Below are 19879 nucleotides of genomic sequence, written 5' to 3' on the forward strand. Positions count from 1 at the left end.
TCAGGATCAGCCGGCCACATGTGGAATCGCTGCCCTATTTCGACCACTGCCATGCTAGTGCTACAGATCAATCCATACATTGCTCCATACTCTGTATATTCATTCCCTGGCAACGTAATAAATGTTGATCACTCTGTGATAAGCCAAATTTCTTCACAATACTTATTGTCTGGTAGTTTGCCAACCTGCCCTTGTTGGCAAGGGCATTGAGGATGAAGTTAACACCACTTGAAACTGCTTGAAGAAGTCCCCTGGGACTGTACCATAATTCAACACGTAAACTAAAAGTGCTGGATGTGCAGAGGTTGCAGAGATTGCATGACAAATTGCACCAACCGCAAATGCTGCCCTTACAATTCAGCGGCTCGAGCTATTTTGCGATTTGGGCATAGTCGGCGACCAGTACTGGATAACATAGGCTTCCCTAGGTTTGGTTGTGATGAGGCACCGGCAACACGGCTGTTGACCACGCTGGCAATGTGTCAAAACCAATGAAAAACCATTTCTGGTCGACTTAGTGGCCAATGTAACATGCAGTCGTAAAGTTGAACTTTGAATTATTGCATGGTGCACTGTAAGACATCCGAAATTTCAGCAGTCCTTTTGCATTAGGCCATAGGACCAGTGGCAGTGCTGTTTGAATAATCATGCATGTATGTACTGTTGGTCCACACCTGTATTGGGAACTCCAGCGTTAAAGCATTCCATTATTTAGAAAAATTGTATTTGATTCAAGCCCAAGGAATTCAGCATCTGCACACGCCAGAAAGCTAACACTGCTACTGACAAAAAAAAAGGTCATTCTCTTAAAACGTTACGATATCATAGCGCAAGGACTGACTTTTGGATCCAAATAACACGATAAAAAAAAAGGTTGGCATTGAAACATTGGCATACAAGTGAGTCGATGTTAGGTAAATTGATTGATTGATTGATTTTATTTTATTGATTCATCACAATACATGTGTGATCGGAGGCGAAGAGAAAAACCAATAAACAAGATTTGCTGAACCAGATTAAGGGGGGACGCGGCTTTCGTATCGCGAAAAACAACAAAAAAATCGATTTTTTGAAAATCACATTTTCAGTTTCTGTAGCCCTTTTTATATCCGATTCCAAAATATCTTCACCGAAAACCGCGTAGAAGTGCTATAAAAAAATTGTTGCGCCTGCCGAGGTGGCGAAAATTATTGGGGAAATCGCAAAAAAACACTGATTTTCAAAAAATCGTAGCTCCGCAACGACGCCACCGAGCGCCGATATCTTGGGCTCATCGGAAAGCGCATTTCTCCGTCTTCAAATTCCCCGCCTCAGCTGGCTCCTCCCTTCGAAAACAAGCGCACAAAAAGCAAATGTTCGAAGGTCGTTTCGAGCCCTCCGATTGGCCGCGCCCGCCATGTTGGTCCGATGCTCGCTCCGGGAGATCGTCGTCTGCAGCTCGTGCGTCTCGAGCTCACGGCTGTCGAAAGTCGCGCTACTTCGTGGCGTATTCGCAATCGCTCTGTGTTCACGGCTCGACGATAACTTTGAACAAGAACTACGTTTTAGTTTGGAGCTACTACCGGAAGCTCGGTGGGATTACGATGGCGCGCCGCACTCGTAGCGAACATCGCAAACGCGCGTCTCGGACCGACTCTCTAGCGTTGACTCGTCCGATCCGTGGTTGGAGGTTCTGCTTATGCGCACTTCGGATGTCGTGGTGAAGATGATCGCAGGACGACTCTTTGCACTCGCGACCACGCATTACGTACTTTGAAACATCGGGCACCGCGGCCGGCGCGTCTACTGCTCGGAGTCGTCACTAGGCCTAACTCCGCTCACGGCGTCGGCACGCGAGACGAACCTCGAACTTTGCGGGCAAGAACAACGCGTTAGCGGACTCGCGGCAGTGTGCTTCTTCGCAAGGAACGAAGCGCTTCCCCCGCCGGCTCCTCGGTACAGCGGATGGTCATTTTACGCATCGGCAGCGGACCCCACGGCCAAGCTCGTCGCGCAGCGGGCGCGCGTCGGCGTCCCGAAATGCGAGGCCAAACACGTTGCGCGCATATTTTTCGTCGCCGCGCCTAGGCATCTTGCGCATCGTCACTGAATGCCGCCACCCAGCACATCGCGTGCCGACTTCCCGGAATATGCGGCCGAGCACTTAGAGGTGAAATAAAGCACTGGTGATGCAATTTAGGCGCGCTTGGGGCCGTGCTTGGTATCGCCGTAAGCGCTCATGAATCATCTGAAAAAAAAAAAAAGCCACGCAGAAAACCGTGTCCGCGACCGGGTGAATGATGAAGCGCATCGCAGGCGAGGTTTACAAATTAACTTGACGAGTAAAACAGGGAGATGAATTCATATCTGCCCAGTTCGCGTCTTGAATAAACAGCTAAGGAATTGCTATTCCACCAATGTCTTGGCCATAACTGCCTGTTATTTAGGAGGAAGGGATAGGTTGTCATGATGAGAGCCGCTCTTAGTATCCTATAAAAATGATTCAATGATCAATTGCAATCAAGACTTAATTATGTTAGTGATAGCATGAATACAAGAAAGCTGGCAAATCATCATAGTACATGGCCTAATTGCATTACAATATCTTGTTTTCAGTCATGTTTATTGCACCACTTCATAACTTCGTTTAAAATCCATGCTACATGTTCTTTGTATATCAGAAAAGGATTTAAAAAAAGAGAAAGAAAACAAAAGCAGAACAGATGAAAGGCCACATGTGCAGGAGGTCCAATGTTATAAAACACGCCAAAGATCACAATCTTCTTGTGTTTTAGAGAAGCAAGGCACCTCAAACTAAAGACAGGGCACTCAAGAAACTGCACATTACGAAGGACTCAAAAGATTACGACCCCAGTGCCTTTTGATGAAGTAATATCGTTGGTACAACTTTAAAAGCCGTTTTCTCAAAACGACTTTTCTTGCTTCCTGCTTCGCTTGTTCCGCTGATTTCTCACTGACCGCTGGGTCTATTGCAGTTCCGTTTTTTGTTCTATATTCCTTGAAGCACAGTTCAGGGCGTGACATTCTTGCTTTTTCAGTATGGCCTTTTCATAATTAGCTATTTGACAAGTTGCACAAGGCCTCGATGCCTGTTGCACAGTCACCTCATGAAAAATGAAAACTAAAAAAAATTTTGTTGCAAATAAAAAAAATCTAAGAATGTCATGCCCGCAATCAGACATCTTAGAATGCATAGCACTTTGAACGAGTTTCCTATCACATTTTTTAAGCGAGTCAGACTCGGAACAAGAGCAGAAGGTGAAATATATTGTACATCAAAAAGTTGTAAAGATATATTCATGAAATTTCTACAGTAGCATTAAAAAAACATTTCAAATAAGTGTGCCAATTTTCATCAAAATCCATGAAGAAATAAGAAAGTTGGTACCGAAAGCCACGTCCCCCCTTAAAGTTTCTTTAAACTGCCTCCTAGCTCACTGTAGAACACACTTTATGGAAGAAAAGAGGATGAGTTGCGCATACCGGTCCACCATCTGGCAGGCGTCACGCAGCACCTGCCCTTGCACCTGGTTGGGTGGAAGGGTGAGCACGTTGATGTAGCGGCCCTCGACGTACAGGTAGCGCATGCAGCCAATGAAACCCTGCATGCCATACACGCCACCTGCACAAATGGGCAGAAGGGCCTTCCTCAGTGTCCAGGCACTCGTGTCTTGTCAGTCATTGAGGATACCCACACTACGCCTCGAATATGACAAGTCAGGAGAAGGGATAGAAAAGAATGACACACTTTTGTTTTTCTTTAAGCGAAACTTCTATGGGTTACAGATTTCGGCAGCGCAGTGGCGGCGGCGTCATTCACGAAAAATCTGGCGCCAGCAGCTGTGCAGAAACGCGGGTTCACACAAATGCGGGCCTCGAAGGTGCGCCAGTCACATGCTTATTTTTCTGCGCCGTTTTACAATAACTGATGCTCTCTCAATCATGGGCTTGTCAGCGACCAGCCGTTTCTGATATGACAACCTGATCAAAGTCACTTGTTATTTAGCGTTGCCACGTTTCATAGTTTCACAACGCATGACTGTCGTTGTTGCCTGTAGCAATAGAAGTGTTGTACGGCTAAGCATGCGGATGAACGTCCAGTTCCCAGCATGGAGGAAGGCAAAAGTTAACCCTTTAATGCCTGAATTATGAAAGCGCCGAAGAAAAAAAAATTGTTTTTCATTTCTCAGTTTTAAATAGCAACCTTAACTTAAATAAGCAGTTGTATTATCCAAAATGCAACTTTAATGCATACTTTTAGGTATGTTGCGAATTCGCGACAACCGGCACTTAAGCCAATAGTAGCTCAATATGTTCAATGCAACGCAAGTACGGCATCGCCGCATCAATGAAGCGGATTTCTTCAGGTCGACGTAACTTGGCGTCGTCATTGTTGTTAAATGCAAGTTTGACTTTATTGCCTCCTGCCAATCGCGTGACATCGTGTCGGCCACCGTGTGTGGCCTAGACTCCGCCGCCAGAATGAAATGAAGGCGACGGCACCGTGAAATAGATCTAGCTCACCACGAGACAGAGCCAGTCCTTTGTTCGAATTTTTCTGCGTCGCAAACAGATCGCTCTACTGAACGATGTGTTCCGTGAAGGTGTCATCAAAAATTCCTTGAAATATTCAATAGGAGCTCGGACAGTGTCACATTGAGGATGAGCGGTTTTCCAGCGTGGCACTTCCCGCTGTTCTTGACAGTCTTTTGTTTTCCACCGCACTGCATGTTTTAGAGAGGCACTAGCTTGGCTGGTCTACCACATCTTCGTCTTCATCCTCACTGCTCGATGAAGACACTCGTGCTTGTGCATGAGGATCGGGATCGACATCGTCGTCTTCGCTGTCATTGAGACAGATGTCACTTTTATCTTCAGGTGGCAAGCGCGTGCGAAGCCTTTTTTTCCCATAAAATGAGCGGAAGTCCATCATGAACTTGCCATACCGGCAGTCATTACTGACTGACTCAAATGCCGGATGTCGCGAATTTGCGACATACCACAGAAACGATGATCGCGCAGGAAATAACATACTTCAAAACAACATGGCATGTCGTGTGCAACCTCTTGTATGCGTGCACATCGAAAAAATTTTATAGGAGATGGAACTTACGTCCCTCGGGCAGAAAACAACGAAGAAGTGAGAGCTGTTGCACGTGCTTCGCGCTCTCCGGCATCTGATACACAACACTGGGTTCCAGCTTGCAATACCTTACATGCAATGGCGCCAGATGTCTCGTGCTGAAAGCTACATTCGCCGCAAATACGTGACAGCCGCCGGTGAAGGCATCAACGCGTTTCGTGTGTTACTTAATCGGCGTCTTTCAGTATGCCGCGAATTCGCGACAACCGGCAGTAAAGGGTTAAGGAGGAGCAATGCGCAATGCGATAGAAAGAAAGAAATAGCAGGTCAGACACACAAACGCCAAGTTTTGCTTGCCCCCATTTTGCCCGATCGAAAACGGGATCCTAATTATTTGTTTATTTTTTTGTATCTTTCTGGCATGAAAATAGAATACCTCTAATGCACAGAAGCATGCAAGAATCGAAGTATCCTTTGTTATACAGATCACTTCTTACCTTAGAGAAGCATGCTGAAATGATTAAAGCTTTATTATAACTGTACAGCAATATTGACATTAATGAAAGAAATATTCAGGATGGGTGCAGCTTACGAAAGCTAGTATGCCTGTCTTTTTATTTAGACTCACAGATTTTCACAGCTGCGTGCTTGAAGACAAAGTACAGAGATATTCTGGGCCTGTTATTCAGGCACTGGCTAGATCTGCATGCCGCCCAATGCAAAGCTACAACACAATGCTAGCACGGGTGCATTAGTGCAAATTTGTCATAGATGACGAAATTGTGACCTGAAATACGTAGCTTATTAGTTAAACAGGTTAAGTCATTACTGAAATTTCTTGTTGTTATGGCACTCACAATACATGTATCAGAGAGACAGCCCTAGTCCCAATCTCGATACAACAAATCTCAAGGTACCACTAAAAACCGTTCGTTATCTTGAAAAGTCTTGGTAGTGAAAAAATAGAAAATTCACACTAAAAATCGTAAATGCAACCAAAGGAGTCGCCTATCTTTGCTGGGTATATATCTGCAATCACGTTATTCTCTAATAAGCACCAAAAATAAACAGACACGAAGTACAGTAAAAGCTTGTTAATTCGGATTTCACGAGGCCGGAAAAAAATGTTCCAATTAACCAAATTCCAAAATATCGAAAGTATCAAGAAAACAACAAACAAATGTATATTACTTCAATACACTTTAATTTTCTTGATGAATACGTAAATCCTGTACTTATTTTGCGTAGTAGCAGTTTAAAAGCCGCAATTTTCGACACTCGCGACTTTGTTCACAATGTGACCGCGGCTCAAGACCTTCCTGTCTTAACTACTAATCCGAAACGTGCTACCCCGACCTTAACCAGAATCGTCCTTACCGTCGTTACCGTACGGTTCGCGCTGATGGCAATGTGCGATGCAGACTGCACCGCCTCCTTTTTTGCTGTTCGCGAACGTCGTTTTCGCTCCTTTGCGTCGCAGATTTGCGGCCCAGCGCGCTCGGCGCGCTTTGAGAAGCCTCTGAATTAACCGGGTTGATGACAAATATGACCAAATTAACGAGAGTTTGATGGTATTAAACAATACATATGCTTGCCAGGACCAGAGAAGGCGTCCAAATTATCCAAGTTTCCGAATTAACGGGTGTCGAATTAACGAGTTTCTACTGTATTCTGGAATGAGTGTACTTTTATTTGATGAACACCGCGATCTTTGCCTGATGGGCGCAGCTCAACTGCTACACGACGAACTCTTCAAGGTGCGCTTCCTTTTTATGCAATTCGAAACGTCGACGTTAGATACCGATTCCTCGTGTTGCTCCGCATGCACTGTCTCAGCGTCATCTCCAAACTCGTCGACCTCGTCGCTGTTTCCTTAATCACAACAAACGGTGTTGATCTTATCGGTTGTCAGTTCAGCCAACGTGCATACTTCGTCTCGCACCGATCGCACTGCCCGTAGTATTCAAAAACATGCACAGGGAGTTTTTCTGCGGCTTCATCCCACAGGTCACTTGTGTCGCATTTTTCACTGTCGCCACATTCCTTTCGTGCTGCTTCCAGAGCTCATTGTGAATGTACAAACACCAAGCTAAAAGCAAGCAAAACAGCCGTGCAACAAGTGTACAGACGAAGCTGGCCAACGAAACAAAGGCAGCGAGGCAATGGTGATGGGACTGCCGCACAATTATAACAGGGCAGACGCATGGAGAAATAAGCGAGCGCTCTAATGATGACGATAGTGGAACATACTGAGCTGGGCATTGTTTACACCACCGCGAGTAACTTTTTAAGTTTGCAATTTGTTATTTTGAAGTGTTCTTGAGACACAAGGGCGATAAGATTCGATACGTTTTTCTGAAACGTTCGGAATTTTGAAATTCGTAGACGTGCAATATTTTTACATTAAGCTAGGGGTGTGCGAATATCAAATTTTTCGAATACGAATCGAATACGAATATCCACCTTCGAATATCGAACCGAATATCGAATATCAAAGGAAAAATGCCTCCACAGTAACAATATTTTATTTAACATGTAGCTATTTGAAAAAAAAAAACATTAACAGCCTGACTGGCAACACAACATACACTGCTATCTCCAGAACACAATGTCCATAGGCTAGCACAATGCACATCACAACACAAGCAAATATCACGGCACAATGAAAGTAATGACTACATGTTATCATGAAGAAATATGAGTTGCTTCACATGATCAGGCAGCAGGTGCTCCCTTGTAACAGAGACAACCCCCCCCCACTGCCACTGAAAAGGCACGCTCGCTTGGAACAGAAGTGGCTGGTATAGGGAGTTACATGGGGCAATCTTTGCCAGACTGGGGTATCTGAGGGTGCCTACAGTCCGCCACCAGTCACGTGGGTCACTGTCTTTCTTCAGAAGTGGTCCCGCATAGTGAACGAGTGGTAGTGCGGCACGTTACGGCCGCATAATATTGCAAATGCACGGTTACATGATCACCAACAGCGCTGCACGTCGGAGATGCACCAGCAATAAATCATACGTATTGCTGCGCTCGTCGCAGGCAGTTATCGTGCCTTCGTGTACTTACGATGTTTATCGCTCCTCTCGGCAACGTTTTTAGCGATACGAACGCAGCAGAAATGTGGAAGACGAGTTATTTTATGCATGATAATCGAATCACATATTCAAACTTTTCGAATATTCGAAGTTATCGAATATTCAAAACTTTTCGAATACACGATTTTCGAACTGAATACGAATATTTCGAATGTGATATTCGACGAATATTCGATACTTTCGAATATTCGCACACCCCTACATTAAATCAATGGATGTTTTGAGGGGCATTTACGAAATAGTCGTTAATCTGAAAAATTTCTAATCTGAGGTTCGCTATAATGGGATATGACTGTAGTTGGGCCATGACAGCCCATTTTGTCACACAGGTAATTTTGTGGTCACGAATTTCATTGCAACAGGATTGAATTGAATTCACCATGAGAATTACAAAAGCTAAAGCAACAAATGGCAGCATGTGCTCAAGTTACAAAAAGTGCTCAAAAGAACTCGCGAATATTCGCTGGGACGTACCTCCGATTAAGTACTCGCCGCCAGTCTCTAGGGAGAAGAGACGTGTGGTGATGCTGGGCACGCCGTCCAAGTGCAGCTCAATGCGGTTGGTTTGCAGGGCCAGTACCAGGCGATGCCACTGGCCGTCGTTGAGAAGATCTGCAGAAGAGCGAATGAGTGCAAGCTCCTTGTCGAACGCTCACAAATTCAGCTCTACACCGAGACAAGAGAAAACGTTTTGCTACAAGGGCGAAGCAATAAATGCGATAGAAACAAATTGTAATGTCATACAAAGAAAGGCTAACAGCTCACTCCTTTAGCAAACACAACCACTGCAGAGAGTGAAGCGACCTTCATGCGGTCTATGGCTTTAACGCAAACTTTTTGATGAAAGCACAACACATAGAAAATTATGAGCCATCTGTCGAACATCCTCAAGAGATAAGTGCACAAGCACACGCCCTGTAGCTAAGGTACATGGGCCAACACCGGTGAAACATGGGCCACGTGATGACCTTTTTAAAATGGCCTTGGACCCTTTGCACCATCTCACAAGTGACAGCGAACAAGCCTCTGCCATGCTGAAGTACCTCAGAGGTATGCGTACCACCAACAGTAAATGGTGTACAGTAGAACCTCGTTGATACATTCCCGCTTAGTACGATTTCCCGGCTCCTACGCACGCAATCGCGAAAATTAAAAATAACCCAATACAGCTGTGTGCAATACGTTCCGGTTAATACGTTTCCGGAAAATACGATTATTCGGCAGCAACATTCAGCACTGCGGAAAACTGCGGTCGTATGATACGTTTTGTACTCAGAAACTCGCACTCAGGTTTGCAAAAAAGGCCCTCTCGTGTACTTGTAAAGCGCAAAGTGGCAGACAAGCCACCGCGCAGCGACGGCGGTTTCTCCGCAGCACCTTTCCCCCCACCGCGCTTTCTCTGCTTTGCTCAATTGTCCCCTCCGCATCTCTTCCGAACTGCTCGATCGCCCCTTCCGTGTCTGCCATCGTCATTTCAGTATGCTTCATTAATGAGCACTAACAGACAATAATGCCAAGGAAAGTATAGGAGATGTTGTTTGTAGTAATTATGATATAAATGCGAAGAAAGTAAAGTGGACGAAAAGACCCCTGCCAGCTTTAAATCATCTTTTCGTCCATTTTACTTTCTTCACATTTATACCACAATTACTATAAACTAGGGGTGTGCGAATATTCGAATTTCGAATATTTTTCGAATAGTGTTTGCTATTCGATTCGATTTGCACTGGAATTTTACTATTCGAACTTCCCAAAAACAAATACAGTCAACATCCGACTGAAAGTGACCCCTTCAAATTTTCAATATGCTTCACCTCATCACACCCCCGCATTACGGCAAAGCTGCCTTTCAAGCTCCGCTACGGTCGCAACTGTATTAACTAGGCATGTGCGAATAGTGATTTTTCACTTCGAAGCGAATACGAATCGAATAATTACCTCGTTCGAATAATTTCGAAGCGAAGCGAATGTTTTCGAATCGAAGCGAATACCTGGGAGACAAAGTTCACAAGAGAAAAATTGGTAGAATGAACTACGTTACCTCGTTACAATAACCTTTGCTAGCTGTTTCACCCACTAAATCTTTACCCTCCATAAAAGTAGGGGATCAGAAATAGACAGACACCCGACTTTTCATTTTCAAATTTATTAGCACCCACCCCCTTATGTAATACCCTCGTAAGAGGGTCCTTGGGGTATTGTGAATAAATAAACATAAACAGATGTCCGGCCAAACATCCTAGCGCATGTTGCTGTGCACGAACACCAACTGTTCTACATGCTCGGGGAGAAAGTGCTCTCTTTGTGCCGTGACAACATTCCCTGTGGTTGAAAACAGCCTATCACTGGACACTGGAGTAGCTGGCACTGAGAGCCGAGCTATGTTGTAGAGAAATGGGTACTTGGCCTTGCCAATATTTTTCCACCACAGGAAAGGATTGTCCAAACGAGGCTGAACAGGTGCATGGAGGTACTCCTCCACCTCCTTCTTCAATCTCTCAGAGCCAGTTGGTGCAGTATTCGAACCAACCAAAGTTCCAAACACACTCCACACATCACTGCTCGATGACGCAGCTTCTGCAGATGCACTGCTCACACTTGGCTCCTCTTCATCGTTCTGTTGAGGCAGACTCTTTTCTAAAGCTGAGCAGAGCTCACTCTTTAACCATCGTTTCTCGCAAGTGGCATCATAGCACACTGCTTTAAATCGGGGGTCTAGTGCTGTGCTCAGGGCATATGGCACCTGCAATTTAATGTCCCCAAACCTACACTTGATGGCCCGAAGGAGGCTTCCTGCAAATACAGACTCCTCCCCACAACTCCGCTCTTGCTGGGTGAGGAGGAGCTGCATGCAGTGCACGAGCGGCACCACTTGAGAAAGTGTTGGGTGCTTTTCGGAGCAACTCTCTCTCGTTGCATCATCAATGCATTTAAGGACTGATGTCACAGACGTCATGAGACACCATTCAGTTGAGGTAAAGTCTTCCATTGTGTCCTGTTCGGACAGGTCCAAAGAAATCGGAAGACGAAGCTTTAAAAGGCGAGCCATCATTGCGTACTCACTATTCCAACGTGTTACCACGTCCTGGATTACTTCAACGGGTTCTAAGCCCATGCTTGCTTGAAGTTCCTTGAGGCGATTCCTGGCCAGGGAGCTCCTCTTATAGTAGGATACAATTCCACGTGCCTTGATGCACAGCTGCTCGAAGTTTGGTGTATCTCGCTTTGCACAGTTTATGCACAGTTGCAAGGTCTGCGCAAAGCATTGAATGCTTAACCATCCTGTTCGCAATGCAGCACCCAGGAAGTTTCTGGCATTGTCAGTTACAATGAAGACTGGTATGCCTTGAGGCAGTCCCCATTCCTCGGCTAAATCAAGGAGGACGTTCTTCAAGTTTTCAGAAGTATGGCCCTCGGGCATATGCCGGCATGCAAGATGGTAATTGTGAAGAGTGAACTCTTCATCGAGCAGGTGGCATGTAAACGAGACGTAACTATCCCCAGGCCTAGACGACCACCCGTCGGTTGTGACCAAGTAGCATGGGGTACCATGGTTGAAGTGATGGCGTAGCGCACCTTTAATCCGCTCTTTTTCCTTGGCGTAAAGGTCTGGCATGACGCTCCTGGAAAACGTAGTCCTCGATGGGACTTTGTACTCTGGCACTGCAGCGTGCATCAAGGACAAAAAGCCGGGCTCCTCGACGATAGAATACGAATGCAAGCCAGCGGCCATGAACTGCGCAACCTTCGTAGTTAGCATTTTTGCGCGCTGACTGTCACCTTTTAAGGTCAGCTTGAAGTAACTGCAGCTCGCTGCACTTGCGTCTGCCGTCTTCGTGGCCCTCGTCTTTTTTGGGCCACTCGCCTTTTTTGAGCATTCGGCGGCACGGAGCTTTTCAAATTGCTTGAATGGATCAGGGTGACGCTTCAGGTGATTGACGAGCGTGGTTGTAGTGCCTGTAGGTGTTTTAAGGCGCATCTTACACGTGCAGCAGGTCGCGTCACTGGCCCCGCGCTCGAAGAACTCCCAGATGGGACTCCGGAATAGCCGTTGCGCCGGTTCGTCCATGGTTGCGCTAGGCCAGTCGTGCACGCAATCGAGCAACAGGGCTACCAAACTGTTGTTTTCCCCAAAGTTCAGCACTTGCAGCAAAGACACATGCGCCGAGCACGTTCACAAGCGCAAAACAAAACACAAAGGGCTATGACTAGAGATGGGTCGCTCAGGAGCGAGCCGGCTCTTTTTAAAGAGCGGGTGATCCGCGGCTCAGTAAAAGTGAGCGGCGGTTCTTTGGGAAAGGGGGAAAGCCGGTTCTCGCTCGTTCAGTGAGCCGTGCTGAACCGAACTGCTAAGATGCTCAGAGAGCCAGGGATGAGCGGTGAGCCAGTGAGCGCATGAGCCGGGTTAAGGTGGCGGTACAGTAGTGCATTGTCAGTAGCCGGTTCTCTCTCGCTCAGTGAGCCGTGTTGAACCAACACCACTAGGTGTTGTTCGTTGAACCGGTCGAGCCGCTTCGTTCGAGTTCGCGTTCCTTGAGAGAGGTACGCTACGTAAGGTACTTTAACGCTACGCTGGCTTTCACGCCATCTATTGGGGATGACAGAAAGCAACTGCCCTTTCGTCCTTGCTTACAACAGTCACAGCCATGGTCGCAGCCAACAACATTGGAGAAGGGACAATCAACGTAGTCGCAGCATCCTCGCCTTCGGCTTCCTCCGCGGGTGCCCACCGGCCGCTCCATGTTGTTATCCAGAGGCATGCACGGAAGTTTCGTCATTGGTTTCACTTTCATTTACTGGCCGACGAGTGTTGGCCGCTGCGGGCAGACTCGCGCTACTTGCTCGCTGTGTGCGGTTGTGGTAGTAAAAGACTGTAACCCACAACCGAAGAAGAAAACGGAACTGAAGACGACGACGACGGTGTGCGCGAGCGAGACGCTCGCGAAGCTCGAGAGCTGCAGAACGTCGCCGGGCTGGAAGAGCGCGGCCAGGAACGAGCGTCCCGGGAACGAGCAATCGTTACGGGCCGGGCCTAGCAGCTGTTCCTGTGGTGAACGAGCGTGCGGGCCAGGAGCCGAGATCGTGGCCTCGGTGCCACGTCCAAGCGGTTCCGGCGCAACCCGAGCTGACCCCGTTCCGGAGCCGAGATCGTGGCCTCGGCGCCACGTCCAAGCGGACCCGTTCTGGAGTCGAGATCGTGGCCTCGGTGCCACGCCCAAACTGACCTTTTCCCGAGCCGAGATCGTGGCCGTGGTGCCATGTCCGAGTTGGCCGTCGTCAGCGTGGGCCTGTACGCTCCGCGACGAGCAGGTCGTCGTATGTTCGTACACCTCCGCACCACGCACCTGTCCGCTTCGTGCTGGCATCATCGCTACCTGACTGCGGTATGCGAGTGACGTTCGACGGGCCTATACGGCAGGACGCGCCGATTCTCTTGCGTGTGATTAGAACTCTAAAAGTTAGGACTTAGGGATATCTGTATTGTTCAGTGGGACAAAGCGTGTGTAATTGTGTGTGTGTAATTGTGTGTGTCAAGTCGATAAATGTGTTTCTTGTTCGTGCCTTGGTTTTCCTGCATCTGAGGGCCCAAGAACCACCACATTTGGCGAGCCTGCCAGGATGGCACATTAATATTACAGCCATTACTGAGATGCGGGGCTGAGCCATGGACAGGGAAAGATTTTTCGCACTTGGCCGGGAACTAAGGCTCGAGAAGGATGCGCTTAGAGAATGGGTGGACAAAGAATGCGCACTAGCTCGCGATGAACGCGCACGTGAACGAGAGGAAGCTAAAGAAAGCGCTGAGCGGCAACGCCTACGGCAGGAACAAGAGCTCAAGATTTTGGAGCTGAAGTTTAAACTTCAGGAAAGCGCGGGACGACAGTCAGCCGAGGCTAATGAACCAGTGGGAGCTACCTCGAGCGTCACCCCGAGCACTACACGTGCACCGGAAGTATATAGCCCTCATAAACTGATACCGCCCTTTGACGAAACGCGGGACGATCTCGACGCGTACCTACAGCGGTTCGAGCGGGTCGCGACGTGCCAAGGGTGGCCCCGTGAGAAATGGGCTCTTCCACTGAGTCTGTGCATGACTGGAGAAGCCCTAACTGTGATAGGCCGGCTAGATCCAACAGCTGCGTTAAACTATGACCAGCTAAAAGCGGCGCTACTGCAGCGGTTTTGGTACACTGCAGAGGGCTATCGGGAAAAATTTCGCAAAGCGAAACCCGAAGACAATGAGTCCGGCCTGCAGTATGCTTCTCGGCTTGCTGGTTATTTTGACCATTGGTTGGAGCTATCAAAATCCGACAAGACCTTTATAGGCCTTAGAGACCCGATTATCGCCGAGCAATTCATGGAGAGTTGTCTTCCGGCTCTGAAAGTGTTTCTGAAGGAGAGGAACTGCCGAACGTTGCAGGAGATAGCGCAGACTTCGGACAACTTTATGGATGCTCAGTCACTGGTGAATCTGGGCAAGGAACGCGCATGTGGAGAAACGGGTCCGCCCACATCTCTAAGGATGGAGCTCGCAAGGAAGAAGCTTCGGGCGGACAACCGTTGCTTTCTGTGCGATAAGAAAGGGCACAGAGCGGCTGAATGCTGGTCGCGCACGAAAGCATGTTCCCCAGTGCATGGTCACAATAGTGACAAGTATTCCGCCGGCAGAGGGGACAGATGTGAAGCATCGTGCATGGTATCAGGTGAAAGAAACGAGGAAAAAGCAGCAGGGAATGCGGAATACGTCATTCTGAAAGACGGTGAAAAAGTTCCTGTTGTCAACACTGCAGTCAGCCGAAGTGTTGCACTTGAGAACACTGAGAACGTGCCCACTGTGAAAGGGTTTATGGATCAACGCCCAGTTACCGTACTGCGCGATACTGGCTGCGATACGGTCATAGTGCGACAGGCATTAGTGCCAAAGGAAAGGTTGACCAGTGCGTATCGGCCGGTACTGTTCCTTGACCGCACAGTGCGTAACCTACCAGAAGCTGTAGTCTTCCTGGATACACCAATTTTTAAGGGAGAAGTTCGTGCTCAATGCCTGCGAGACTCACTTTATGATGTTGTCCTTGGAAACATCAAGGGAGCCTTGCCATTGGACACCACGAGAGTGATGGCAACCCGGACTCCCAATCGCAGTAGCAGCGCAGACATCGAGGAAAAGACGCCTAAAACCCCTACAAATCGTCGTAGTAGGCGGCAAGATCAGGTCACCGGCGTCGTGAACCGACTACGTGCACCTAGGCCCGAACCCAGTGACAGCAGTCTATCTGCAGCTAACAGCGATAACCATGCAGCCTGCGCGAAGAGATGGCAAGCAACGGCACCTCCATCTGGATCGTCGCAGCTATCGACCTCGCCGTGGCCGAATTCGCGACCGGATTTGACACGTTACCGTGGTATTGGCCTCGAGGAGTTACGGAGTCGCCCTCTATCGGACGCGCCTCGATTGCGTGCTAGGCAGGATACCGCCGGCGCGCTCCCCATAGGTTTTGCTGTCGGCGCTCTACAAAAACACCTCGTGGAAGCCCTCCAGGGCATTTCTGTAAGTACTTTCGAAATGAACTATGTTCTTTACTGTCAAAATAATCATTTTCGACGAACTGAAAGTACAAGATAGTCTACAGTCGCTGTCTCTTTGCAGAAAAGTGAGCACTCGCTTCACGCTGTCACCGCGTTGGAGACCCCTGAACCGGGTTCTTGCGTGAAAGGTAGTCACTCGCTGAGTGCAAACTATGTGAAATATCTCGTTAGAGTAGACTGCCTGTGTAACCTAACGGAGCATAACAGAAAGAAGCCTCAAGCCAGCGATCGCACGGGTTCACGACGACTGACGGTGCCTCTGCATGTATGAGCGTCTGCATGTATGTTCGTACTGATGGTTTCGCTTTTGCTACGAGCGCGTTTTGGCACCGCGCTGTGAACTTTAGGCCGCAAAATATGAGAATTTGTGAGTAAACAAACAACTACTGTTGCGCGGACGCTATCAGAGCAGTTCAAAAACAATTTCCTTACAACTGCGGCTTCGGTGCGCATGGCAACTTTGTGATCTGCCGTCCCGACGATTCAGTGTTTTTTTTTTTTCTTTTTCGGTCTAAATTCGGGTACGTTTCAATGTCATTTGACAAGATGTCTCTCACTGCGTATTGAACGGTCTTCTCAGCGGGCAAATGCCGCTGCTTCTTTTTCTTTATTCAGCGCATTCGTTTCGTTTGGTGCTCACACAAAACGTGAGCAAATGCGACGCCTTTTTTTAATGCTCCTTAATTATCGTTCCGTTTGCATTCCAGTGAACTTGCCGCTCTCTGTCATCAACAAATTCATAGACCAAGGCTTCATCACTTCGATATTGCTGGTGGAAGGAGAACCAGTCTACGAGACCGAGCATGTAGTAGGATGCGACATAGGAAAAGAAAGAAAATACAGTAACGTTTGCCGTACTTGTTCTGCAAACGTCGGCGGTGAACTAAAAGTTTGAAATAGCGGTGAATAAAACAGAAGGTATTGCAGCAACCAGCAGCCGCAAAACAGGATAGTAATTATTTGGCGAGTACCCCAGCAATTTTGGCAGCAGTCTCGTGTGTAACGCCAACAGGGTGGCACCTTTCACACGTAAATAAATGAGGCTCCAAGAAAATACATGGGGTTGGCCGGTGGGCCGATCATCGGTGGGCCGATCACGGAAGCAATGCAAAATTTATGTTGCTTATGAAGCAATGCATGCCTCATCAAATGGGAAGGTTGCCCGTCGGCGTCCCGCGTCGGCGGCGTCAACACGAGTGATGCAAAAGATAATCGTCACGTGATGGTGTCACCATATGACGTCATCATGACGTCACAGATCGCCAAAATATGTAGCGTCATTATGACGTCACTTAATGTGACGTCACATGATGACGTATTCACACGTCATGGTCGCTTTGCATTGCATCCGTGATCGGTCACGGAGGCCGTGCAAAACCGCGTTAGGCGCAGAACGCTTTTTGAGGGGGGCGCGGGAGAATCAGTACATCGACTGACAAGAAGATGGCTTTCGCCTTCTAGTCATCTTTAACTAATGCATAAGAGACCCTGTGCGTTTTTTTTTTAATTTAACGTATCTAAACAATGACTTGCGCATCTGCAGCCGATTTTGTGGACGCTGAGCACGGGGCCGACGATCAAGAGGTCGCATTGGAGGCTTCTGAGATGGCATCGCACGTGGTAAAAGGTAGCGCTTTTACCATCCTGTGGCAGATAAGCATCATTTGCCGGCGGGAAGCGCGCGCGAGCCATCGCCTCAGTGCGCGCTGTCTGCTACTCACCGAACATCGCGGGCTTGATGCAGTAACAAAAGTCTTCATCGCGGAAGTGCTTGTTGCACACAAGACTCGTAGCAGATGGCTACTTGACGGTTCTTAGCTTTACAACCCATGCTTCACGCTGTTTCTTGTCCCACGGTTACCAGTGCAGGCTGACACTGGGCTCCTTTGCGTAAGCGCGGCAGTGCGGCACCGAGCGGTAGAGCCCCATGTTCGTCGCCTTCGGAGGCAGCCACTCTATTACAATGGTTTCAATTGAGTAGAAAATGAGAGAAAACTTCCGAATTTGAACAGACCGCAGCGCGTGTGGGACTTGAAACTCGTTTTCAAAGCACGCGGCAGTGCGCCACAAGCAGCCGACGCGGCCGCTGAGACCACGTGATCCTGCCAAGCAAGTCACGCCGACGGTGGCGCCGGCGTTTCCAGTGGTGGGCCTCGAGGCCAATACGTACCCCACAAGATGAGGCATTGTTGCCTCTGGACACGACGCCCAGGGTACCACAACGTCGGCGACCCAGGCAACACTCCTACTTCGAGGAACGCAATACCGGCCGCCTCAATCAATCTCGTCCGGGGTTTCTTACGCTCCGCAGCGATGGCACAGACAGCCTCAGTGCGCAGATGGATCAGTCGCCATCATCGCCTCAGCCGCCGCTTCAACCACCACGTTCCCAGTGTCACTTTCAACGTCACAAGACTAAGATGTACAAGCGACGTGACAACAATACTTACTGACAACGACTACCGGTGACGACGACTACCGCGAGCATGGTGTGGTGTCGTCGCTGCGCAAAGAGGACCAGGTGAAGACAGCAAGACAACTAGACTTCCACGGTGTGAATCGTGCGTTGTGTGTGCTGTGTGTCGGCACGTGTTTATTCACCAGAGCCGGCAGTGTGCGCGCGCCTCGTTGTGACGTGTACGCGGTATGCAGGTGGATAAAACCGTATATGCCACCGCCGGCCATATCAAACGTGCGATTAGCGCGTTTTATCTTCTGTGTCAGAGTGCGCCGGGCAAATGATCAACAATGTTTGTGTAGTAATAGAAGGCTTGCAATCTTGACATTCTTATTCTTTGCATTTGCCCGGTGATTGCTTTTGCTGTGTTCCGTTGTGTCGCGTTAGTACTAAGGTCATCCGCGCCACAACGTACTGAAAGTGGGGGGAAATGTGGTAGTAAAAGACTGTAACCCACAACCGAAGAAGAAAACGGAACTGAAGACGACGACGACGGTGTGCGCGAGCGAGACGCTCGCGAAGCTCGAGAGCTGCAGAAGGTCGCCGGGCTGGAAGAGCGCGGCCAGGAACGAGCGTCTCGGGAACGAGCAATCGTTACGGGCCGGGCCTAGCAGCTGTTCCTGTGGTGAACGAGCGTGCGGGCCAGGAGCAGAGATCGTGGCCTCGGTGCCACGTCCAAGCGGTTCCGGCGCAACCCGAGCTGACCCCGTTCCGGAGCCGAGATCGTGGCCGTGGTGCCACGTCCGAGTCGGCCGTCGTCAGCGTGGGCCTGTACGTTCCGCGACGAGCAGGTCGTCGTATGTTCGTACACCTCCGCACCACGCACCTGTCCGCTTCGTGCTGGCATCATCGCTACCTGACTGCGGTATGTGAGTGACGTTCGACGGGCCTATACGGCAGGACGCGCCGATTCTCTCGCGTGTGATTAGCACTCTAAAAGTTAGGACTTAGGGATATCTGTATTGTTCAGTGGGATAAAGCGTGTGTAATTGTGTGTGTGTAATTGTGTGTGTCAAGTCGATAAATGTGTTTCTTGTTCGTGCCTTGGTTTTCCTGCATCTGAGGGCCCAAGAACCACCACAGCGGTGCACGTGGCAGTTTATCGTGAGCTGGTGCAACTCGTCGAAGACCAACAGATGAACGTAGTTTACGTCCTGATTTTAGTGTACCGTAAAATCCCGAGCAAGTACCCCCCTATGGTGAAGGATAATCCGACAAGATTCGGAGGGGAGTGGGGGGCCCTTGCTCAGTCATGGATAGTCATGGATTAAAGTTCAAGGTGGCGGCGGAAGAGCCGATAAAAATAAAGAATGCACACCGGTGCTGCTAATGCAATGCTTTATTAAATACGCATGCATTCACTGTTTTCGTTCGCCCTTGTCGGGCGAATAAAAACAATCAATGAAACAGGGAAAATGGTGGCAGGGTAGAAGAGGTCGCATATTTGTAATCTCACGAAGAAGGGAGGGGGGCGCTTGCTCAGGCAGGGGCGCTTGCTCGGGATTTTATGGTAGTCACGAAAATGTCACCCATAAAATCCACTCCAGTGCATTTCTGAGCGTGCATTATTAGCACGTCAATAAAACGAATAATATGCTGGGCTGAAACAGGAATTCATTTTATTTCGTCCTGGCGCATGATGACAAATTATCA

At 48.5% G+C, this 19879-nt stretch overlaps 1 protein-coding gene across 7 annotated transcripts in view; it reads right to left on the reverse strand.

Moving 5' to 3' along the window:
• The window catches only part of LOC119394176 (neurexin-4), a 96553-nt gene that overhangs the window by 55265 nt on the left and 21409 nt on the right, over positions 1 to 19879 (reverse strand). For all 7 annotated transcript variants that reach the window (XR_007416075.1, XR_007416076.1, XR_007416078.1 and 4 more), the window contains exons 10-11: positions 8656 to 8793; positions 3484 to 3622 (exon numbers count right to left, since the gene is read on the reverse strand). Coding sequence is in view for 3 of the 7 variants with exons in the window: in XM_037661433.2 (XP_037517361.1) it covers positions 3484 to 3622; positions 8656 to 8793 (277 nt within the window). In the remaining 4 variants the exon portion in view is untranslated. The remainder of the gene's footprint in view (positions 1 to 3483; positions 3623 to 8655; positions 8794 to 19879) is intronic.

Source organism: Rhipicephalus sanguineus, chromosome 5 (assembly GCF_013339695.2).
Source record: "Rhipicephalus sanguineus isolate Rsan-2018 chromosome 5, BIME_Rsan_1.4, whole genome shotgun sequence".
NCBI classification, from domain to species: Eukaryota; Metazoa; Arthropoda; class Arachnida; order Ixodida; family Ixodidae; genus Rhipicephalus; species Rhipicephalus sanguineus.